This window comes from Salarias fasciatus, chromosome 22 (assembly GCF_902148845.1).
Source record: "Salarias fasciatus chromosome 22, fSalaFa1.1, whole genome shotgun sequence".
Taxonomy (NCBI): domain Eukaryota; kingdom Metazoa; phylum Chordata; class Actinopteri; order Blenniiformes; family Blenniidae; genus Salarias; species Salarias fasciatus.
In genome coordinates this window covers 1,399,608-1,425,100 of record NC_043765.1, presented here as the reverse complement: position 1 = coordinate 1,425,100, position 25,493 = coordinate 1,399,608, and the positions used below count along the sequence as shown (strand labels likewise).

The 25,493-nt window shown below is 44.9% G+C and overlaps 1 protein-coding gene across 6 annotated transcripts in view; it reads right to left on the bottom strand.

Annotated features, from left to right (window-relative positions):
* Window positions 1-20,357, bottom strand: part of LOC115409192 (H-2 class I histocompatibility antigen, Q10 alpha chain-like) — a 60,015-nt gene extending 39,658 nt beyond the window's left edge. For 3 of the 6 annotated variants that reach the window (XM_030120245.1, XM_030120246.1, XM_030120248.1), the window contains exons 1-3: window positions 20,157-20,357; window positions 17,222-17,494; window positions 16,849-17,139 (exon numbers count right to left, since the gene is read on the bottom strand). In XM_030120245.1, the coding sequence (XP_029976105.1) occupies window positions 16,849-17,139; window positions 17,222-17,494; window positions 20,157-20,211 (619 nt within the window). In that variant the 5' untranslated portion in view covers window positions 20,212-20,357. Of the gene's footprint in view, window positions 1-4,830; window positions 5,343-5,654; window positions 5,700-6,636; window positions 6,675-6,779; window positions 6,817-6,917; window positions 6,946-7,133; window positions 7,151-7,267; window positions 7,291-10,244; window positions 10,396-10,791; window positions 11,074-16,848; window positions 17,140-17,221; window positions 17,495-20,156 lie in introns of those variants that run through there. The other 3 variants (XR_003933909.1, XR_003933910.1, XM_030120247.1) reach the window with 3 other exon arrangements.
* Between the last annotated feature and the right edge of the window lie 5,136 nt (window positions 20,358-25,493).

The following is a 25,493-nucleotide window of genomic DNA, read 5'->3' as shown; positions in this document are numbered from 1 at the left end:
CGGTGCACACAAACAGGAACACAAAATGAAGGAAAACACGGCAACAGCACAGAACAACAATGAACAAAACACATGCATGATAAATGAAACACAAATAAACCACACAGAACACGCAAACCGGCAAGAAATGGCCCAAAACCCAGTCCCGCATCCCATCATGCCTTGCGGCGGCAGGCAAAATCACATGCAGCAGCCTCCGGGGCCTACGATCAGTCAGAATGGTTGCTCGGCAACAATGCATTTTGGAGCAATCTCACTTTGAATTTGGTTGGATGAGTCAAAAATGCGCTATTTCAGAGGGCTCTTATTTTGAAACTACACATCAGATCAGGATGACACTTGGAGAAGGGACCCTGGTGGGGGGCTACTATAAGTCAGAAGTGGACTGGGTTGTTGCCAACAGGGTTTTTTTTTTTTGGCGTCTGTTCGTGTTTGGTGTGTGTTCGTGTTTAATTTGATAGTTTGTTCTGACGTTGGAGCAGGAGAATATCTGTTTCACTGTGCCGGCCACTTCAGGTCGTGAAATCCTAAGAAAACTAACTTGGTTAACCCAGTGGCGGATTTAACAAATTTGGGGCCCAAGGCAAAGGCAGGAATGAGGCCCTCTGAAATGAGAAGACAACACACTCACCATTTTGATACTCACTAGCTGCTCATCTCCACACGTCGACGACTGACCCTCCCAAACAGGTGTTGACGTCGCCGTTACACTTGCTGGTTGTTGTGAATATTGTATTTTATTTTGATTCATACTAAGTTTGAACATGATAAATACAATGAACAGTAAAGCCTCAGTTGCAACATCTGTCTCATTAAAAAAATCTGCACATAGGGGTCAGTTTAGGGGGGGACGGGGGGACTCACACAAATCCTTCACATTTAGCCATTGTAACCCCGTTATTTCAGTAGTAATTAACATTCCGACGCTCCTGAACGCACCATCCGCTGATCGCAGAGACGCACACAGACGTTCACTAGAATTAAAAAATAAAAACAACGTGCAGCTGCTCTAAATGTGCTCTGTTCCATTGGAACAGTTACTTGGGACCGAGTTGGTCGGGGGCTGGGGTGGAGTTGGTCGGGGGCGACTTGGCTTGGGGCCGTGGTGGGCTGCTGCTGCTGGAGCCGCTGCCGCGGTGAAGTATGTCGTCACTTTGAGGCATTTTGAGAGCAGCTTTCTGCTTTCCTCCTTTTTCCTCCTTTTTTCAGCACTGCTGGGGTAGCTTCTTTTCATCATCTTTTTCTTTTCTGTTCTTTTCTCTTCTCTGCTCTTCTCTTGTCTTCGCGCCGTTTGTTTTCGTATGTTTTGCTGCTGTCTTCCTGGATCCTCTCTGCACATGCGCAGTGAGATGGACTGATCCAATGTGGAGACTGAAGGGGGGGCCGAGACACACATAATACAATAAGCATTCTGCTGGCATTTTAGCGACAGGATTTCAATCAAAACATAAATAATGTGTACAAATAAGCAATAACTGTATTAACCATAAGTGTATGAGGAGTTTTATGGGGCCCCCAGGAACTTGGGGCCCTAGGAAACTGCCTAGTTTCGCCTAATGGTAAGTCCGCCCCTGGGTTAACCAAATGAAAAGGAAGATCTCATTCAACTTAACCCAACTTTTATTGTGAAGTCCCTGTGAAAACGCTGTTCCCGTAATGCACAGAGTGTGCGCGCACCACAGAGTCAGTTGAGTGCTCGGTTGACCGTGCTTTCTGAAATGAGGGCGGGCTTGACCGCAGTGTGAGGTCGTGCGTTGTGTTTTATTTTTGAAACTTCCGGTGTAACTTCCTGTCTGGTGCTTTCTCAACGACAGTGAATTTACGAGGTTTTGAAGCGGAGAAAATAGAACTGGAGCGAATCACCAGCGCCACTGCTCGCGCCTTCCGGACCGAGGCGCGGCGCTGTGGCGCCTGGTGGAAATTGGGGGTGAAGGGACGACAGACTGAAAGTGAAGTGAGACCGTCTGCTTTCAGTCCTCCTGTCGAACTGCTGTTGGTGATTTTAACTCTTGAAAGAAACACGACACAAAAAGCACGTTTTACTTTTTTTTCCTGACAAACTTGGAGCAACTTTTCATTTCATGTAATAAAGTTATTTCAAAGTAAACTGCGTCTCTGTGTCATCTGGCTTCTACACTGACTGCTGGTTTCCATGGTAACAGAAAGCAGCTGCGGTTACTGACTGGACTCTTTTCATTGGTCATCAGACCGTGACATCACAACAAAGACAAGCTGTGATTGGCTCAATTAAACCTCATTGAAAGTAAGAAAGTGAAGGAGTCAGCCTGTCGAGCAAACCTGGATCTTTTTACTTGAATGTATGTAAAGGTGTGTGTGTGCACAGTACCTGTAAATGTGTGTATGCGTCCTCCTGAGGCCACAGGTGTCTTTTCCCTGAGCACTGCCTGGCAGGCTGCAGTTGACAAACCATTTTAGAAGACTAGGTGTGTTCACGATGGCAAAGCCGGAGGCAGACGAAGCAGACGACGCAGCCGTGGGGCGGAGTTATCAGTCTGCCTCCAACTCGGACAGCCCTGTGTTCTCCATGTTAGTGTTTCTCATGACTCCCACCGTGGGGGGTGTTTACAGGCCCGTCGTCCGGGGGTCAGTTAGGGGGGCAATGCCTGTGCCTCCTTGCCCCCCCTGGCTGTCAGAGGGGTATTTTTTTTATTATTATTAAAAACAAAAGAATTCATAATTTCTTTTGTGTGTCACATTGTGTTAATTCATATTCAGTTAACTGAAATAAAATTTAAAAAACAAAATCATTTTAAGTTACATTTTGGCTTCTGTCATGTGACGCTGCTGCTGCTGCAAGTGCGGACCAGGCGTCAAGGGGGGGCAGACTGCCTCGCCCCCTCAGTCCAAAAAAAATTAATAAAGTTTTCAGTCTATTGTCCTTAAAAAACAACAGCAAACTTGGCTGGTTGGGCCAAATCAATATGAAGTGTTGTGCTGTTCAAAATTCCAAAAGAATAGAGGAGACTGCAGCTCTGCTGAAGGTGAGAGCTGCTGATTTTATCATTTGTTTTTTTTACTATTTGTGCTTTTTAGCACAAATAGTAAAAACCGTGGGTGTTTATTTATGCAAATGAAGCCTGTTGTCATCAAACTGATGAGGAGTGGGCTGGGGTCCAGTCCCCGGCCGGTCTGAAACCAGAGCGCTGGGCCAGGCGGCGGTGAGTCGCCTCTCCAGCAGCTCACAGCGGCTCCTCTGGGACCGATCTGGTTTGGGGTCTCGCCAGTTTTCGATGCCCTACGTAGGTCCTACGTATCAGTGACGCCGGGCCACATCTGGCGGGGCGGCTCAGAGGTCTTAAAGGGGATGTATCATGCAAAATTCACTTTTTGTATGTTTAACCTTGTTATATAGTTCTGTTCTCACCTAAAACACCCCAAAGTGTTTTTTTTTCCTTCGTGCCTGTGTGTTTGAGCTTTCCTGGTGTTTGTGCTGCTCAGAGAGGCAGCCCCTCCACCGTGAAAACGCTCTGTTTTCCCTCATTCACGTCACACGGTGAAGATGGCTCCCCTGGGCCCCCCCCCCCCCCCCGGCCCCCCCCCCCCCCCCCCCAGGCCCTCGGCAATCAGCGTTGCTGCTTTTTGTATCTCCGATTACGGAGATAAACTTTAACCATCGTCTGAAAGCAACAATCAAGCAAGAGCAAGAGTCTGAAGGGTCTGGAGGGTCTGGAGGGTCTGGAGGGTCTGGAGGGTCTGAAGGGTCTGGAGGGTCTGGAGGGTCTGGAGGGTCTGAAGGGTCTGGAGGGTCTGGAGGGTCTGGAGGGTCTGAAGGGTCTGGAGGGTCTGAAGGGTCTGGAGGGTCTGGAGGGTCTGGAGGGTCTGGAGGGTCTGGAGGGTCTGGAGGGTCTGAAGGTTCTGGAGGGTCTGGAGGGTCTGAAGGGTCTGGAGGGTCTGGAGGGTCTGGAGGGTCTGAAGGGTCTGGAGGGTCTGGAAGGGTCTGGAAGGGTCTGGAGGGTCTGGAGGGTCTGGAGGGTCTGGAGGGTCTGCGCTTGGTGAGTTTCTCACAGGAAAAGACGTTTTTGCGTCTGGAGAAGCGAGAGCCAGCGTATTTGTTTTGAAGCTCTGATTGGTTGAAGTAGCTGTCAGTCAAAGTCCACAGGGGGAGAGGCGGGATTTCAGTGAAACGGAGCATTTTCTCTTCCGGGTTTCAGAATCAGCCCCAGAAAATCTTTTATTTCACACAAAATTACTTTTTCTTAGCGCCAAAAATAAACTATGACCATGTTAATTCCATTTCTAGGGTTTGGACGAGCTAAAGAAGCAGGATACAGGTCCTTTAAAGGTCTGCCTCTGGCTTTCTCATGTTGAACGCACCTACAGACTTCGGTGTGTGAAGCTCAATGGAGGACGACATGAACAAAACGAGACTAAATCGTTTTATTGTTTTTTTAATTATGAAAAATTCAACACTGCTCATCCCACAAATGCATGATGCTCAATTCACCAGAGGCTTCATCAAAAGTGGCTATGTTAAAGAAAACAGATCAACTTCACAAGTGATTTCAATGAAATATGAGAAAATTCATCCTTTATCAGACTCAAGCAGTCAAAGAGTAACAGAGCGGCTAAGCTAATAAGGTACAGCTGACTAACATGAGTGGCTAAGGTAACAGGTGACTCGGCTAGCTAGCTCTCCAGTGGACAGTGCTCTAGTTCAGTTGAAAAGAGATGAAAACGCTGCTCGTTCCCGTCAGGAAGACGCTGAACGAGAGACCAGCTGGCAGAAAGAAAACTGACCAAAGTCAGCTGCAAAAAACATTTTTGGCAACTTGATAAAAACACAAAACACCTTCTGCTATCGGGAAAACACATCAAACAGCTCCAGACCAGGTGGTTTCAGAGTCCAGATCAGGGTTTAGAGAGTCCAGATCAGGGTTTAGAGAGTCCAGATCAGGGTTTAGAGAGTCCAGATCAGGGTTTAGAGAGTCCAGATCAGGGTTTAGAGAGTCCAGATCAGGTTTCATTGTGTAATTTTAATAAAGTCAGCAGAGCTGAGAACACGGGCTGATCTGACTGACAGCTGAAGGAACACTGAAAGACCAGAGGTGGTTCTGCTGTTCTGGATTCTAACGAGGCTCAGCTGAGCGACTGAATCACTGGAGGATTTATTTTTGGTAAGTGGACTCGTTCCACAGCAGAACTCTAAGCTTTTTAAATGTCTTCAGGTTCATTTTGGCTCCAAAACACGAACGAGCTGCAGGGTCAGGGTTTCTTCTGGAGGTTCTTCGGTTCTGTCCGTGTTCCCCGCAGGCCGGCATCTCGTCACTGGGAACTCCCCGATTGGTTGTCGTTGTCTCGACTGCTGTTGCTCGAGTGATCGGCTGCAGAGATCAACGGATCGTCACTCGTTCTCACAGACGGTTCTTTAGTTTCTCAAATGGAACCGTAAAACCAAAAGATCAGACACAACAGAAATCTGGAATTCAAGGCACTTCTAGAACCTGTCACAGATCTGGAACATGGAGGAGGTCTGGAACATGTCAGATCTAGAACAAGTCAGCGTTCTAGAGCATGACAGGGTTCTAGAAGATGATCGAGTCCGTAACAGGACAGATCTAGAGCATGACAGGGTTCTACAACATGTCATCTTAAGGTTCTGGGTATTTGAAGAACTGTGAAGGTCTCATACTCACAGGTGACACCAGAGTCTGATCCAGTTCCCATAGAACCTTGAGAACCTGCTGAGAACAAAGCAAACAACGGTTGGAACCACTGGACACATCGGTCTGATCTGCTCGGTTCTTCTGAAGTTCTGGAGTACTGATCCCCCTCAGCTCCCCCTTCTGTCACTCGATGGATTCTGGGGGCGTCAACGTGGAAACGTGAACACAGAAAATAAATCACAACCGTTCAGGAACATCAGGAAACATGTTCACGTAACGTTCCCACTCTGTTCTTTTTCACCAATGCATGTCATATTCTTAGGAGTGACGATGTTTCCTGACGCAGCCACAGTCAGTGTTTCCCTTCAAGTTGACTCGGGAACGCGATGGCAGCTAACGGCGAGCGGAGCGGAGTGGAGCTGTTCTAACTGGAACTGCTGCTGGGTGGAGGCTGGGTGGAGGCTGTCAGGCAAAGCTGGTTAATAACAGCAGCACGGGGTCTACGAGAGAGCAGTCGCCATGGAAACACCCCAACAAGCTGGAGGGAGAGACGCTGCTGCTAGCATCAGTGCTAACGCTAGGTAGCTTGATAGAAAGCTACCGCTACAGGTTCACAAACGAGCATGAGGGATTTTATACACAACAAATCAAAGAATGTGAGAAAACCTGAGTGAACATATCAACAGCTGAATCGGCCCTTCAGTCTGAGAACTGCTAACGGCTCTGATTTAAATGGGACGTGAGGCAGAGTATTCAATGAGACAGAGCCTCTAGTGGTCATAGAGCGCTACTGCAACAGAACAAAGATAAATCTGACGTCACGTGTAACCGGTTACACATCGGTTAGAAGTCCCGGTTCCCATTGTCAACGTTGACACCCCCAATGGATTCTATCTGAAGACCAACGGGGAGAAGTTTCCAGCGTGGAACCCGACAGAACCGGCTCGAGGAGGAAGATGCTCCAACGGAGCCTGTGGATCATCACGGTGTTCCTGTGTCCGGAAACACTCACCAGTCATCAGAGGGACGGACAGAGTGGCTCCATGGTGCCTATAACACACACACACACACACAACACACACACACACATTAGGACTTGGTTGTTCAGTGACACTGTATCTCATGTTGTGACTGTGAGTGGAGGAAAACCCTGACCGTTGGGGATCTCAGTCGTCGGTACACCAGCTTGACACTGACACACACACACACACCACACACACACATCAGAGAGCTGCACCACAACAACCTGCTCGTCTCTACTGGTCTCTGTCCAGAGAGAAAAAACTAACTTACCATTCATGAGAGGGGTGACCCACGCTTCCTGAAAACACACACACACACACACACACACACACACACACACACCACACACACCACACACACTGAAACACTACACAGGGCCGTTTCTCACTCACCACATGCACCTTCCTTTGTTTGACCATGCTAACGTCAGTTAGCATTAGCGTTAGCATGGTTTCATTTGGACTGATCTCCAGAGGAGGAACTTACCGTTCGAGCTACCGCAGCTGTGACAGACACAAAACAAACGGTTTCCATCCGGGGTCACAGGTCGTCTCATCATCGTCAGGACATCACAGGAACATGAGCAGAGCAGCGACGGTCGATAGAACTCATCATCTTACCTGAGTCGGTTCCTTCTCTTCCTGTAAACCAGAGAACCGAGACGATTTTACCCATCATGACGTCTTAAAAACCACCAGCCATCTGAACTCGGACCCCGGGAGGCAGAAAGCTCGCTTCAGGTCATGATTGACTTTGATTCCTTTTAGACGTTTATTGTGTGAATGCCTGAGGCATTCAAACGTTTATTTTCCTGTTTCTTTATTATTATTATATTATTCTGACGTCTTCCGCCGTTTTTTCGACACGCTTCTCCTCCTGCAAATCTTGTCCGATTTGAACCATTCATATACAAATGGTGCAGCTTTTAAGGACTTCTGGCACATGTTCAACTTTTTCATAGCTTTTAAACTTTTTGAAATATTTCAACTTTTGTGCAACTTTTTGCCCCATGTTAACGGATGGAGATTTTTTCAAACTTTGGAACCTTATAACTTCTTCAAATCTTAACCGATTTTAACCATTCAACTTTTAAAATATTCAACTTTATAAACCCTTTCTTCAACCTTTTTCAACTTTTTCAACTTTTTCAACTTTTTGAAATATTTCAACTTTTTAAAATTATTTTTAACATTGAAGTCAATGGGAAAACCCTTCAACTGACCTTTCAACTCCTTCAACTTTGACCCCTTACAACTTTGTCATACTTTGACGTAGACACGTCATTTTACTTGCAAAAATGTAGGCATTTTGTCCTCTATGAGGTATGTTATATCATGCTCAGATCTTTACCAAATTAAACTGTGAGCCTTCAAGTACGGAGAGCATTCAGCCGTTTTTGGAGTTTACAATGGGTGGTATGGAAAAGCTAGAGTGGGAGATTCGAATTTAGAGTGCAGGAGGCTCTGGATTTAAACCAAAAAAAACATTCTTTTCTCGTCCGTACGGCACATTTCTGGCTCAATCTACACAATTACCTCTCTAAACGTAGCCATTTTGTTGTGACCCGTACAATTGAGTCACTTTGTCTCTATCTCAAACGGTTCTCTCTCCAGCTGCATTTCTGTGAGGAGAGCGCAGGATTTTCTCCCATCCGCTCCAATGCATTTTGGAGAGGATTTTCTCACTCAAATCCAAAACTTCGCTCATGTTCGTACCATCACGTGGCTGAATGGATGATCCCACAGACATGATTCCTGCACCATTACATTCATGAAAGACTTCTGAATCTGATTGTGAAACATCTTTTTCAATGTCACCTCGGGTCCTTGAGGAATGACATTTTTCTCAACCATGGCCACTCCATAAGAACTGCTGGTTCACTGTCTTGGCTGCTGTGCAGCTGGTCTCCATTGCAACAGACACACCTGTTGTGCTGGCTGCTGCTTGATGAGTCTGGACTTTCCATTAAGACTGGAGCTCTATTGATCCTCTGTTACTCTGACACTGACTCTGCTGTTTCTTCAACTTTCTTAAAGTTTTTCCCAACTTTTTGCAACGTTTTCAAACTTTTTCAACCTTTTTCAACCTTTTTCAAACTTTTTGCAGTGTTTTCAACATTTTCAAACCTTTCTCAACTGTTTCAACTTTTTGCAGTGTTTTCAAACTTTTTCACCATTTTTCAACTTTTCAACTTTTGCAGCGGTTTCAAACTTTTTCAAACCTTTTCAACTTTTCAACTTTATGCAGCGTTTTTCAACTTTTTCAATGATTTTCAACTTTTTACAGCGGTTTCAAACTTTTTCAATCTTTTCAACCTTTTTCAACTTTTGCAGTGTTTCAACATTTTCAACCTTTTTCAACTATTTTCAACTTTTGCAGTGGTTTCAAACTTTTTCACGCATTTTTACAGTGTTTCAAACTTTTTCAACCTTTTCAACTTTTCAACTTTTTGCAGCGTTTTCAAACTTTTTCAACCTTTTTCAAACTTTTTCAACTTTATGCAGCGTTTCTCAACTTTTTCAAATGATTTTCAACTTTTTACAGCGTTTTCAAACTTTTTCAACCTTTTTCACTGTTTTCAACTTTTACAGCGTTTTCAAACTTTTTCAACCTTTTTCAAACTGTTTTCAACTTTTGCAGTGTTTCAAACTTTTCCAACATTTTACAGTGTTTTCAACCTTTTTCAAAACTTTGTCAACTTTTTGCAGTGTTTTCAACTTATTCAACGATTTTTCAACTTTTGCAGTGTTTTCAAACTTTTTCAACTTTTTGCAGTGTTTCAACCCTTTTCAACTTTTTGCAGTGTTTTCAACTTTTTCAATGATTTCAACTTTTTGCAGCGTTTTCAAAACGTTTTCAACCTTTTTAACTTTTGCAGCGTTTTTCAACTTTTCAACGATTTTCAACTTTATGCAGCGTTTTTTCAAACTTTTCAATGTTTTTCCAACTTTTGCAAGCGTTTTCAACCTTTTTCAACTGTTTTCAACTGTTTTCAACCTTTTTGCAGTGTTTTCAAGCTTTTTCAACTTTTTGCCGTGTTTTTAAACCTTTTCAACTTTTTTCAACCCTTTTCAACTTTTTGCAGTGTTTAAAACTTTTCAACTTTCTGCAGTGTTTTCAACCTTGTCAACATTTCTCAACTTTTTGCAGTGTTTTCAACCTTTTACAACTTTTTCAACTTTTTGCAGTGTTTTCAAACTTTTTCAACCTTTTTCAACTTTTTTCAAACCCTTTTCAACTTTTTTCAGTGTTTTCAAACCTTTTCAACTTTTTCAGTGTTTTTCTACCTTTTTCTACTTTATTTCAGGGGTTTTCACCTTTTCTTAGTCGTTTTTCTGCATTACAGTTCAGCATTTTCAGCTCAGCATTCACACTTGCAGTTTCTTCAGGAACTGCAAATTTTTCTAGTTTTAAACTTTGATCCAGTTTATGAGTTTATGCCGTGTTCAATCTTTTAAATGAAAAGCTAGCATTAGCACACGTTAGCCGCTGACAGCATGCTACATTCAAACTCAGTTCCTTTGTCTCAGCCTGGTAGCATTAGCAAGACTTGGCTAGAGATAGCATGCTACGCTAGCAACCGTGCCCCTCTTTACTCCGCATGGTGGAGTGAGAATTCCTTTCTTGCAAAGAACCCCCAGAAGAACAGCGATGAACCCGACCACGACCAGGATCCCGACCACGGCCCCGACAATCACCCCGGTGGAGGAATCATCAGGCGTTTCATTCGACTCGTCAATCTTGCGATCTGGAACACAGAACATCCTCATGAATTCTCTCCTGAGAACTCCAAACAAAAACACATTTCCAGTTCTTCATCTCGTCTACGAGCTAGCTGTTGATTGGCCTCAGAAAACTCCAATAATCTTCAAAATACAGTAAACTGACGGAAGGGATCATTAATAAACTCCTTTCAGAGCACGAGGGGGCGTGTCTTCACTCCACAGCCAATAGAAATGTGTGACCTTCTTAGCCCCGCCTGCTACGATAGGAACGACAGCGTTAGCTGTTGTGCTATCAGCTAGCAGTCTTGAGGCGTTCAAAGACGGCTTGGAATTTTGGATGTCTGTGAAATTTCATCATACTAACGTCAGCAGGTTTTGAATTCACTTCCTGTTTCTGGACTCAGACTAATGGCTCCTACCCCAAGACTCCTCGATGTAGAAACTCGATGCTTCATGGAAGACTTGACAGGTGTAATCAGACTGGTCGGACTTTAGAATCTCCACCCAGTCCCTCCTCTGGAAGGTGTCGTCTTCGTTGGGACGGACGCCGGTGGTCTCCAAGCCGTCGGCCGGTTCCAGGACGCGTCCGTTCCTCTTGATCTGCAGGAAGATGTCTTTGGGATAGAACCCGGTGGCCATGCACCTCAGAACCAGTTGTCCGCTTCTTGACGGGGTGGCGTACACGAACACCTGGGGAGGTTCTGGGGACGGAAACGTTTCAGAGTGACGCAATCTGACCATCGACGACTCGGGGAACTAGATCCCTCATGTTCCAGTGGATTCAGGGAACTAGATCCCTCATGTTCCAGTGGATTCAGGGAACTAGATCCCTCATGTTCCAGTGGATTCAGGGAACTAGATCCCTCATGTTCCAGTGGATTCAGGGAACTAGATCCCTCATGTTCCAGTGGATTCAGGGAACTAGATCCCTCATGTTCCAGTGGATTCAGAGAACTAGATCCCTCATGTTCCAGTGGATTCAGGGAACTACATCCCTCATGTTCCAGTGGATTCAGGGAACTACATCCCTCGTGTTTCAGTCACTGTGAGTTTGTTTTTCCACTGCAGGAAATAAAGCTTCACTAAGTTCTTCAGGGAAAAGAAGAACAGTGATTTTGGGACATTTACAATCAAACAGTACTCTATTACTCTGAATGGTCCATACCATCTGTTGAAGGTCTACTGCAGCTTGTATCGTCTCTACCTGGACTTTCTCTCTGAACTATATGAAACATCGTGATGTGGATCACACTGTGAGGTCGTTTCCGATAGGGTTGCACCGATACCGCACTAAAACGCTGGTATTGGTATCGGTGAGTACTCACAAATAACACGCCGATGCCATTGACTGACTTTCATATTGCACTTGAACGCACCGCCGTGTGAATTCATTCTTCAACATTCACGCTGTGTGATCTGTTTTTCAGTGAATGATAGCAGTGATTTTACATCCCAGTGAGGATCAGGTCTTGTTACAGAGCCTGGATCTGAGTCTGAAGAGCAGAACAGGAGTTTTATTAGCATCATGAGTCTTTGCGAGATGAAGCTGGTCTCCAGCAGGAGCAGACTGAGTCTGGAGTTTAACCGAGTTTCCCGGTGAAGTGAGGAAAGCCGCCGGGCTCCAGGAGCAGGTCCAGCGGAGCGGCGAGCAGCTGAGGCGGGTAACAGGAGCTGACTGGAGGTACAGGTCCAGGCTGACTACGACATTCCACATAATGTGTGTCGTTCCGCTCTGCCGTCCGCAGTAAATACGTTGCTATTTTAATCAATCAGCATCGTTACATAGGGGTGTGCGATATGACGATATAAGATCGTTAAGGATTATAATGTCGGGACGATCTCATAAATCAGAGAGATCGTTGAACTGTCGGCACGTTCTCGTTTTTTCACCTATAATATTTTTTGGAGTGATGATGTTACCTGAAAGCTTCAGATAATATCAACTAAATGTTCTCTCTAGTGCAGTTATCCACATACATAATAAATACGTGCGGAGCAACATTAACGATGATTAAAAACCCCCCAAAAAAACCGCAGCCACAGCCAGCGCTGTGTTCGGGGCCGTGAAGGCAGCTAACAAGGAGCGGAGCGCTGTGGAGCTTCTCTGCCTGGAGCTGCTGCTGGGTGGAGGCTGGGTGGAGGCTGGGAGGAGGCTGGGTGGAGGCTGGGAGGAGGCTGGGTGGAGGCTGGGTGGAGGCAGGGTGGAGGCTGGGAGGAGGCTGGGAGGAGGCTGGGTGGAGGCTGGTGGAGGCTGGGAGGAGGCTGGGAGGAGGCTGGGAGGAGGCTGGGTGGAGGCTGGGTGGAGGCTGGTGGAGGCTGGGTGGAGGCTGGGAGGAGGCTGGGTGGAGGCTGGGTGGAGGCTGGGAGGAGGCTGGGTGGAGGCTGGGAGGAGGCTGGGGGGAGGCTGGGTGGAGGCTGGGAGGAGGCTGGGGGGAGGCTGGGTGGAGGCTGGGAGGAGGCTGGGTGGAGGCTGGGAGGAGGCTGGGGGGAGGCTGGGAGGAGGCTGGGTGGAGGCTGGGTGGCTGGGTGGAGGCTGGGAGGAGGCTGGGTGGAGGCTGGGTGGAGGCTGGGTGGAGGCTGGGTGGAGGCTGGGAGGAGGCTGGGTGGAGGCTGGGAGGAGGCTGGGTGGAGGCTGGGTGGAGGCTGGGGTGGAGGCTGGGAGGAGGCTGGGTGGAGGCTGGGAGGAGGCTGGGTGGGCTGGGTGGAGGCTGGTGGAGGCTGGGAGGAGGCTGGGAGGAGGCTGGGTGGAGGCTGGGTGGAGGCTGGGAGGAGGCTGGGAGGAGGCGGGAGGAGGCTGGGTGGAGGCTGGGTGGAGGCTGGGTGGAGCTGGGTGGAGGCTGGGAGGAGGCTGGGTGGAGGCTGGGTGGAGGCTGGGAGGAGGCTGGGTCAGGCAGAGCTGGTTTACAGCAGCAGTAGGGAGGCAGAGATCAGCCGCCATAGAAACACCCCAACAAGCTGGAGGGGAGAGACGCTCAAGCTAGCACCGATGCTAATGCTAGCTAGCGAGCTACCGCCAGCAGTTCACAAGCTAGCATGAGGGATTTATATACAACAAGTCACAGAATGTGAAAAGACACTTAGTGAACCTACCATCAAGTTAACAGCTGAAACGACCCTGTAGTCTGATAACTAGTGGAACGTCTTGATTTAATGGGATGATGAGCCATAAAGCCAGTTTCTTTAGCTTAAATTGTGTTTCTTTTTCTTTTAGGGTTTTACATGTTTAAATACATTTTATACGTTTTATATGTTTAACATGGGGGGAAAAAATGGTCAAACTTGCAAAATTAGTCTGGAAAAATCAATATAAAAAAGAATTGTGATAAAATCGTGATCGTGATATTAATTGAAAAAAATCTGTGATATGACATTTTTGCCATATCGCCCACCCCTATCGTTCCACATCCTCTTCGCTACGCTTTCTGTATGAACCGCTCAGCCGCGGCAGTCAGGAGCCTGCAGTGTGGTCGATGGTAACATTAAGAGGCCGTAGTGCAGCCACTGGAACACAAGCTGCAGAAAAAAACAACAGAGGAGGCGGATCCCACACTGGCGTTGCTTAATTCGCCTCATTATTAATTACGGACTTACTTTTGTAGCATCTTTGATGTAGTTCTTTCTTTTTTAACCGGTATATTGAGTTCTGTGATTCCTATGTTTCAAGTAACCTGAATGCAACCGCTGTGCCTGAGTGGCTGGGAGGGAGCAGGGGGCGGGGCCAGGAAGCCAGCATGTGTTCACATGTTGGTAAAACTAGAGAGCTGTCTCTCAGCTGTTTTTTCTGTTGTTGAGACCCAGTCTGGATAAGTGGTGGATGGATGGATGGATGGATGGATGGATGGATGGATGGATGTTTTGCTGTGTTGCCGTGGTTACAACCACAGTAAGTTCTGAAGCTTAATAAACTAGCATTAAGAATCCAACTCATCTTCCCTTCATGCTGCTGGACGTTACATTATCATATTCTGGTGCATCTTGTGGCCCAAAAAATACAGTATGTAGTAAATGGGGAGAAAATCAGCTGGCTGTGCAGCAACAGTGTTTAAAAACAGCAACACTGCCTCCACATGGTGGCTGAGGCAGAGGACGTGACCGTTCTTCACAATTAGAAGAAAAACTGCTCTTCTATTCAGTTCTTTTTCAATCAGCGTGGTATCGGCAGGGTATCGGTAGGCCTGTCACGATAACAAATTTTGCTGGACGATTAATTGTCCCAGAATTTATTGCGATAAACGATAATATTGCCTTTTTTTTTGTTTTTGCAATTTTTTAATTAATGCAACAATTAGGGATGCACCGAAATGAAAATTATTGGCAAAACCGAAACCGAAAAATGAGGAAACTGTTTTTCTGAAGCAAATAAGGCCCTAACAATGACACACATAATATTACAAAGCATTTATACCTCCAAAGGCCAACAGCGGTCTCACAGACAGCTGATAAAAAAAGACACACTTCGCGGGGCTTTTTTTCTGCGATTGCTTTGTTTTGGTTCATATGCCGCATCTGAACAGGGAGCTAGCTCTGACAGCAGACGATCAGACAGACGGCCAAAAATATCAACCAAATCCCAAAAGAAAGACAATAAAAAGAGGCATAAATAAGAGATATAAGGTGGAAGAAGCTTTAGCAAAGATACAGGAGGTCAGTAAGGGGGAGTCGGATGGCGGAGACGTGTCGGACATCAGCGATCTTGACTGGAGTGAAGAGGAGGAAAGTTCTGAATCAGAGTCAGAACAGCCGCGGGACAAACAGCGAAACAAATGTAATCCTGCCCCAAAAATGCCGGATCAACCTCCAGCTGCTTTACAGTCCAGCAGAACCTGCATGGAAGCGCTCACGCGTCACCTCCGGTTATAGAGAATTACTGCAGGCTGCTGTCAGTTTACAACTAAATAATAACAACATAAAATGGTGTAAAAAATAAATAAACTAATGCAATAAATCTCAACACAACAGTGAACACGGTAGTTGACAGCAGAGCACTGCAGATCTCCAGAGGGCCAGTTACAGATTCAGGTAAAATATCATATCCTCCATCAAAGAACAGCAAACCAAGTGTTTTTGTTTCCAAAAATTAATTTTAGAACAGACATATTTCTAAATAAATACCTTTGTCCTGTGGAGCCTGCAGTCCCAGAATCAAATGAGCAGGGTGAGGACTGGACGGTGGGGGGGGGGGGGGGGGCTTATTTTACAAATTTTAATATGTTCTTGATTATTATTGACGGTTAATAACACAACTATTTTGTGTGTGTTGGTGTGTGTGTGCGTGTTTATCAGGGAAACGAGTGCGCGGAGTGTGAGAGGTGACGCTGCGCAAATGAGCTGTAAAAAGTTAAATAAATTTTAAAACCTGATTTGAGGCATTAATACAGCAGACATGAGGCATTAAAAGGTTTGCCTTAGCATTACCGCCACGTCATCACCAATTATTTTCGGCCGTGTTGTTTCGGTTTTTTTCTTTCAGCTGAAAGCCGAAAATACACTTTTGAGTCATTTTCGGCCGAAAAATTTCGGTGGCCGAATTTTGGTGCATCATCCTCATTACACTACAGAGCCGAAAGGAGTCTGTATGAGACGTTTCGAGTGTCTTTGGAAAATGTACATTTATCGAGCCTGGAAAACTTACCGACCTAATTTTTTTTTTTATCGTGCGATTAATTGATTTATTTACTATCGTGACAGGCCTAGGTATCGGTTACCAAAAAATGGTATCGGTGCAACCCTAGTTTCCGAGACACACCTGTAAGGCAGGTACAACTTAAGCCTGATTTACGGTTCTCCGTCACTACGACGCCGCACCTACGCCAGATACCCTACGCCATCACAGAACATATCTTGCTTCTGCGTCAAGGAAACACCCTCCTCTGCAATTTCACCGCCAAGCCGCTAGGCGGGCGTGGCGGTGTTTGTTTATTTGTGGGTGGCTCTTCGCGGGTCTGCTGTTCCTCTCCCGGTCAGTCAGAGGCAACAATGGCAACAGAGCAGCTGTGTTTGGAGCTGGAGCTCATCAATGTGGAACAACAGATAATGTTACTCCAATTGTTGCGCAGGCGATGCAGGAGACGTTTGCGGAGGTGGTCTGTCCGACCATTAAACCAGTCGACGACGAGAACGGGTATGACGTAAAGACCCGGAAACTACATTCTGAGTGGACCAATCACAGCCCTCGACGTTCACGTCACCACGTGTCGACACGACGCGTGGTTAGGATTTTTGGAAGGTGCGCGTTAAGCCCTAGCGTAGGGTATGCGTCGATGGCGCAGGTTCTGCGTTGCTGCGACGCAGAAGCATACAAAGGACTTAAGACCCTGTGATCAATGCACACCAGTGGTGAGGTCTGGTTTGGACTCTGGAGGATTTTGGCGTCACTGTAGCAGATTCTTAGCGTAAACCTGTCGGGTTATTAAATAAGAGTCTTTGCGGTACGTTCCCTGCCTGGCTGAAGAACAGACGACCTGGACGTCACTTACTGGCTTCTTTCAGCTGTTTCTCTCCGTACGTGACGAACTTGGACAGCCAGTCCATGCACTCCTTCTCCAGGTAGCCCTTGGTGTACTCCTTCAGCACCGGCACGTTGTCCCACTTCCTCTTGGTGGGCTCGGCCGCCGCGATGGGGGCCACCCACACCTGGTGCTCGTCATCGAAGGACAGGAAGTCGTCCCCGTCGTAGTTGTACATGTCAACGCCGCGGACGAACTTCAGCGAGCCGTCGTCCTGCGGCTCGCCTTCGCAGCCGTGTAACCACTGCAGGACGTGGACGTCTGAGGGAAGACGGCAAGCAAGTGAGCGTAGGTTTGGTTTCTCGTTTTGAGGACAGCGAGACGGAGACGAGACGGAGCTTACCGTTCTCGCTCTGGTTCATTCTCTTCATCAGGATGTCGATGTTGACCTTGAACCACTGCTGCTTGCTCTTCCGGGACTGCGTCCCCTTATCCCAGTAGTCGGGCGGGAGCCTGTCCTTCATCCAGTCCTGCTTGGGGACCTTCTGCTGGTTGCTGCTGTCAAAGTAGTCGATCATCTTGTCGTTCAGTCGACCCATGGCCGTGAACTCGTGGATGCCCGGCAGCGCCACCGGTTTGGACAGAGCCGTGTAGATGTAGGTCAGCTTCTGAATCTCTGGAAACCACACAGTCGTTTCTGTTAGACGCCTGAAGCCTCGTCCAGACGACAGGACTGAAGGGTCAGAGGTCATCAACCTGGCAACGCGTCACACTGCGCCGCACTAAAACCATCCTGAGATCTATATTTTACACCAGAAGCAGTTTCTGCACCAACAATTCAGTCATTAGACGATAAAACAGAAACTGTTCTGGAAAACTGGAAGGTTCCAGAGGAAATATTACTTTTTACCAACAGTAATCTGTGTGTGTGTGTGTGTGTGTGGTGTGTGTGTGTGTGTGTGTGTGTGTGTGTGTGTGTGTGTGTGTGTGTGTGTAACCCCGCCATATTCACTGTGAGCTCTGAGCTGAGATCAGCCATGACAGAGACTCAGCAGGTGTGTCTGTTGCCATGGAGACCAGCTGCACTCAGCAGGTGTGTCTGTTGCCATGGAGACCAGCTGCACTCAGCAGGTGTGTCTGTTGCCATGGAGACCAGCTGCTCTCAGCAGCCATGACAGTGAATCAGCAGTTTTTCACCCAGTTTGCATGGTTGAACAAAAGGCGTTTCTCCAGAACTGAGAGGTCAAATTTAAATGCTTTGACTGTGAGCATCAGAAAATTCTGCACTCTCCTCAAACAGATGCATCTGGAGAGGGAACTGTTTGAGATAGAGAGAAAATTTACATTTTGGGAGAATCACAAGGAAAATACCTACGTTTTGATGTATAATTTGGGAAAACTGAGCCAGAAATGTGGCCTCAGAGATGAAAGAGGATTATTCGGTTTGAATAGAGCCTCTCCAGCACACTCCCATTCTAAACTGCAGAAACGGCTGAAATTCTCACCTCACTTTGAAGCTCACAGTTTAAATGTGGTTAAAGATATTTAAATGAGGTTTTCACATCTGGACAGAGGACAAAAACGGAAAAATTTTCATATTTTAATGGTGTCTGTATGTTTAAATTTAAATGCTTTGACTGTGAGCATCAGAAAATTCTGCACTCTCCTCAAACAGATGCATCTGGAGAGGGAACTGTTTGAGATGAGAGAAAATTTACATTTTGGGAGAATCACAAGGAAAATACCTACGTTTGATGTATAATTTGGGAAAACTGAGCCAGAAATGTGGCCTCAGAGATGAAAGAGGATTATTCGGTTTGAATAGAGCCTCTCCAGTACACTCCCATTCTAAACTGCAGAAACGGCTGAAATTCTCACCTCACTTTGAAGCTCACAGTTTAAATGTGGTTAAAGATATTTAAATGAGGTTTTCACATCTGGACAGAGGACAAAAACGGAAAAATTTTCATATTTTAATGGTGTCTGTATGTTTAAATTTAAATGCTTTGACTGTGAGCATCAGAAAATTCTGCACTCTCCTCAAACAGATGCATCTGGAGAGGGAACTGTTTGAGATAGAGAGAAAATTTACATTTTGGGAGAATCACAAGGAAAATACCTACGTTTTGATGTATAATTTGGGAAAACTGAGCCAGAAATGTGGCCTCAGAGATGAAAGAGGATTATTCGGTTTGAATAGAGCCTCTCCAGTACACTCCCATTCTAAACTGCAGAAACGGCTGAAATTCTCACCTCACTTTGAAGCTCACAGTTTAAATGTGGTTAAAGATATTTAAATGAGGTTTTCACATCTGGACAGAGGACAAAAACGGAAAAATTTTCATATTTTAATGGTGTCTGTATGTAAAAGTATGGCGAGGCATGACGGACTTGTTACCTAGCGTCAATACATCTGAACACCGTCAAACAAATCACACCGAGACGGAGACAACACCTGAACCGAGAAGGAGACGCTGTAGTTCTGAGCTCCAGCATGAGAGAGGAAACAAACAACAGCCGGAGCTTGTTGTGAAAAGTGTTTGAAAAATGTGGTTGGTCCACAGCGTCACGGCGACTGACGGCTCCACAGACGTAAACGCACACCAAAAATCACCACGAGGGTTGATATGGCTCCACAGTGAAAAGGAGCCAGGAAAACACCTGGAACACACCTGTATTAGCCTCCTGCTCGGGTGTAGATTGGAACTAATAATTAACTGACTGAGTAGTAAATGTTGACTTTCCTCTGACGACTCTGGCCGTCGGGTTTAACTCAGTGGTTTGATGAACGACTTCGCCTCTGGAAAAGCTGAGAAACAGGCTCGAAGAAGACGAAGATTTGAGGAGAAATTTGGATTTCACAAGTTTATTTACTGTTTTTATAGTTTTCTCTATCCAGGCGTGTTAATCAAGATAAACTGATCTGTGAACGCGGAAGGGACGCGCGCTCCCGCGGCAGGGGTTGATAACTTTGACAACACCTGCAATAAAAACACCTGGACAGAATCCACACCTTCCCGAGGCTGGCTTCACAAACACTCTGTTTAAACAGTAAAATCTGAGAGAACAACACTGAGAGGAAGAGAAATAAAGACTTTATGTTGTTTCTAAAACAGGAAATCTATATTTTAATCTCACCCTGAGTCACATCTGGACATTTACATGGATTTCAACAGGAATTCTGAATAATGTGTTAATTAATGATAACATTCTGGAAACAGAAACGATTTGTGAAAATAAACTTTAGGAAAAACTTCGAAAACAAGGTTGAATTTTAAAGACGTCATCGGTGTTTTTACTTTCGCTTTCCCGGGTTTGAGAATAAAGGAGGAACTTACCGCAGTTTACCGCCACAGCTGTCCCCAAGAGGACGAGCAGAAAGAGGGGGGACATGTTGACCGTCCAGGCGGACCCCGTCCCGCTCCCCGGACCAGCTTTATTCGCCTTCAGGACCGACTCTCCCTCCGGAGTGACTCCGCTCGAAGCGTCTGCTGCTCGGTCTCCGCTTCCTGCTTCTGCCCGCTGCCAGATGCCTTCACGGTCCCTGGGACAAACGGGGCGGCGCTGCGTTCAAGGACCGCGGCGGCTACGCACTCAGATCTACTGCTGCCGTCTGTGAACGCAGCGCCACTAAATTATTCATTTTTATTCAAAAGAACTTCCCTCTGGCTTGATAAAGTATTTTTATTGTATGTAAATACAAAACATTAAAAAAAAGAAATGAAAACTTATAAAAGCTACAAAAAAAAAACAACAAATTAATGCATACAGTAAATCACAATGGAAATGTAAAGCTTTAAAAATAGCAATGAAATATATAAGATAGAAATTAAATCCCCACATTCCAAGAAAAGCATGAAAATTGAAATCAAAAACTGAAATTTCCAAATAACAATGGAAAAAATACTCACAAACAAAAATGAAAAATCATAAAATAAAAGTCAAAACATAAACCACAATGGCACAATGATTTGAGAGTGTAGGAATATTCATCAAAGAAACTAAAATCTCAAAAGACGGAAAACGCTGAAAAAGTGTTTTGGCGCTCATCGGCCAATCAGAGGGCGAGCTGCCTGTTGCTAGGCAGATCTCATCAGAGCAGGTTGTGAGCCTGAACTTCTGTTGTGTTGGCAGAGCAGAGTTGGAGCAGAGCGGCCAAATCATGAAATCTTGAATAACTGACCCAAAAAATGTTTCTATTCTGATCGAAAATAACCTTCAACAAAAAAAGAATGATTTAAGAAATTTGCTGGTTTAAAAAAGTGCTTCACCTACTGACAAACAAACCAAACCAAAAGCCCACATTACTAAACTGAAGGATGAAACACCTCACAGTAGCAGCTGCTGCCTTTAATCACCAACTCCTCACACACACTGTCTTTAGCACAGGAATTTGTGAAATCCAGCAAAAACAACACTTTACAAACTCTCTCAGACCGTTTTCTACCTTTCCAGACTGCAGTGCTTCGAGCCATTTCACTTCTGTGATTGACTGTTTCTCCATCGAAGCGGACAAGTTGAAGAACGTGGACGGAGGAGTGTTTAATGAGACTTCTGATCTGAAAACACGACATTTATTTTGAAAAGTGACGCCCCACCGGCGCACAGGGGCGTTTCTAGACCCCTGGGGCTCCAGGCAAGAGGAGCTCTGGGGCCCAGATTTATGATGAATGAAGGGCAGGATGACGGATCAGCAAAGAATTACTTTATTAAATAACAAAATGAAATAATTAGTAACATAACTTAACGGAATGCAAACTTTACACAGTGTATAAATACCACAGACATTTGGTGGAAATTTGGTCGTAATCCGTGTCTTAGTTCTGGAGTTATGTTGTTGACAGACAAACAAACCACGACAATTACATTACCTCCACTGGCAGAGCTAAATATGTGCTCTCAGCTTGTCATACCACAGAAATAACAACAACAACAATAATAATAATAATAATAATAACATAACTAGATAATAATAATAATAGAATTTGGCACTCAGAGAGCGCAGACCTCCGCCACAGGTCAAATCAGTGACCAACAACAATAAAAACACCATATGTAACAGGATGCACACTGTAGTGGCTATCTGTCTAAAATGCAACAAAAATCAAAAACCAAAACTCAAACTTCAAACTGCCACTGATGCACCGGGTCGTGGTTTACGCAGGCCAAAGAAAGCATAGTCTAACAAAATTCCAGTGAGGTTTGTCATGGTTTATTCTCCAAGGCAAGCAAACAACTGGAGCGATCACTTCCTGCTGCTTCTCTCGCGCTGGTAAAAAACCATAGCCCCCCCCCAGGTGCACGCTGATCCTCTGCCTGCAACCTCCCTAAATAACCTCCAAGTGCAGGTGGTACCAATTAACTCTACAAAAGCAAGCCTAACAGAAAATAATGTGCCAATTACCCAAACCAAACATGCAAAATAAACAAACAATAAATCTAAACAAAATAAACACTATGAAATAACACAAACAAAAAATAAATTAGAAAATATTCAAAAAATACTCAAAGACTAGTAAATAGCTCTAACACACACTGTATTATGACTCGTGTTTGTCATTTGTTTTTGTTTATTCAGCCAAAATGACCACAGGTCATAAACCTGAAATACAATAAAAAAAAATAAACCATCACAATACAATTACATGAATGTAATCATTATTCAAGCAAAGAAAGCTTGCAACACCTATCTAAATAACAGACAGCTGAAATCAATCAAAAACTACATTTCCCAGAATGCTTTGCGCCTACTGGGCCTGCAGTATGAGCCCCACATCCACAAGTCTTCTCAAACGTAAACAAAGCGTCACGTGCTCATGAAGTGAACATGAACTCTCATCTTTGAAGCACAACACTTGAAAATAGATGGACACCATGCACCACGCCGCTGCCAATGCTGTAAGTCACCGAGCAACAGCAACAACAGGTTCGGCCGAATGCTAACGCCGCTAGCCAAATGCTAACGCCGGTGAACGCCCACAACTCCCAGGTTTCTTACCCCACTACGTGCTGCAACGCTCAAGCAACAATCAACACTGGCCCGGCGAGGCGCACGTCGAAGCACATAAATAACATTCTGCATGCGGCGTGCACGCGCACGCCGCACAGGCCCCCTATTGGCGGGCCTGCCCAACCATGTCAAAGACCGCCCTATCGCTCATTGATAAAGAATCCTTTAAAAAATTCCTGGATCCAGACAGTGATCTGGATCATCACCAAAATTTAATGGATTCTAAGTTAGCCCAAGACCCACCTTTCCACAAAGTTTCATTGCAATCCGTCCATTACTTTTTCCGTGATCTTGCTAACAAACCAACTAACCAACAAACCAACGTGATTCCATAACCTCCTTGGCGGAGGTAATAATAATAGATTTCATTCGTAATGCACTTTAGCTTTGACTCCAAATCTCAAAGTGCTACAGATAAAACAAGATAAAAATACATCAGTTAAAAGAGGTGTGAGGTGTGAGCAGGTGTGTGAGGAGGCGGGGCGTCACCGTGGAGACGGTGGTGGGGGTGCAGGAGGATTCTGTATTCCATACGGAGGTGAACAAGAAATGTTGTTAACCATGCTGTCAAATAATGTGAATGATTATATAGTATGTAATCATATTCATCATAAATTGTGTATATTATATTATATTATATTATATTATATTATATTATATTATATTATATTATATATACACTTTATTGTGTTTTGAAGAAAATGGTTTGAGATATGGAGTGAATGACATGGGTAGATCAGTTGAGAAAGACCATCTGTTTCTGATAAAAGTTCTCTTCCTAGACCAGTCGGATCTCTGCACAGCCAGCGACTCAGTGATTCTTTCATTTCTCCTGTCCGTTTAACAATATTGTTATCTTCTCTTCTTATCACATCATAATTCCCAAATACTGAACCTCGCCAGCTGGCATTTTAACGCTGAGTCACTGTTGAATCAACGTCGCGTGCCAGCGGTGAATAACTGTTGGATTTCGTTTAGATTTTGCAAATCTGGTCAATGTTGAAACCACACCGTCATTTTAACATCACATTTCTCAGCATAGGTGAATTTGCCAGTGTTGAATGCTGGATTTTGTTTAGATTTTGCAAATCTAATCAACATTGATATTTCATCGTCATTATAAAGTCCTACTTTTTCACATAATTTGACGCAGTAATATATATATATATATATATATATATATATATATATATATATATATATATATATATACACATACATATGTATGTATATATATATATATATATATATATATATATATATATATATATATATATATATATATATATATATATTGGATCGACTGTTTTTGCCAAATATTGATGAGTTCAAGAGTAAAGCTCCAGTCATGGCAAACACCTTTAAATAGACGGACAGTTTGTTACAAACTCCTGAAAACACAGTGCAAAAAAAAAAAAAAAAAATCATGAAGTGGTTATCTGTAAAATCTGTTTGCATTTCAGCTAAGTGGCTCCACCAACTGATGTATTAAATCTCAGTTTAATTAATAATCATCTTGGAGAAAACGTCTCATCTGCTTTACTCAAACCGCCAAGCCGTCATTTGAATGTGACAACATGGACAGTCACCGAGGAAGAAGCCAATCGGTCAGGGCAAGACCAGGAAGACTGACACAAACATTCTGATAAAGTGATCCAACAAATTTATTTGAAACAATGAAAAACAAATGGAAATATGAACAGCCCAAACGAACTGAGCAACATGTCCATACAGGAAGTGATCCGTGGGGATCAGCATGGACTTTTTACAACACAGATTTGACTCCTACACCCCAACATATCTGAAGGTATTTATTTAACCAGTTCAAGTTTTAGCACTTTGACATTTGTTTTACAAATGTAAAGTGCATGATAAATGAAATTCATTATTATTTTTATTAAGTCTACTATTATTAGTGTTAAGCTGCCATGAGCAGCAAGACAGGGAAATCTCCCCGACTTCTGTCTGCCTCCACCACCCATCCGCTCTGGGGCATACTTGAAATATTTGGCCATATATTCATTGACTTTGGTTCCAGTTGTGCTGAATGAGCGGAGGACAGTGTCTGAAGGGGGGGGAAACAGATGATCAGTATTAGCAAACACTCCCAAGTTATAACAAACTCGACACACAAATCTGCTTTTTATTTATCAAAGTGGCACAAAAGGTGACGGGGCAGGGTTCTAGGGTTCTAGGGTTCTAGGGTTCTAGGCCCGTCTTTTTTAGTTATGAACTAAAGGCCCGTCCAGGCTCCACGTGTCCGTGTGGGTGTGCGTTGGTCCGCGTTGGTTCGCGTGACATAAAAATCGTCATGACTTCCTGTCCGCTGGGGTCCGCGCTGACCGATCCGCGGACGTCTGCGCAGCAGCCAGACTCTGTGACCGCGCTGCGCAGGTCGCGCCGCTATATGCATGCGCCAGAGCGCCACAGCAAACAAAACATGAGGGAAAAAGTGACGATAGTGGCTCCACACAGAGACACCAGAGTGAAAAACTCAGACAGAGAGCAGACTGTCTGGAGGGAGGAGGAGCTCTGCAGACAGAAGTGAAATATCGCTCAGGTGCCGCCCCGCCATTCAGAAACAGAAAATAAAAAGTCTAAATAAACTTTAGCACTATATGATAATGTACTGACAATGTGCTTCATTTCCTATAAATAATCTGTA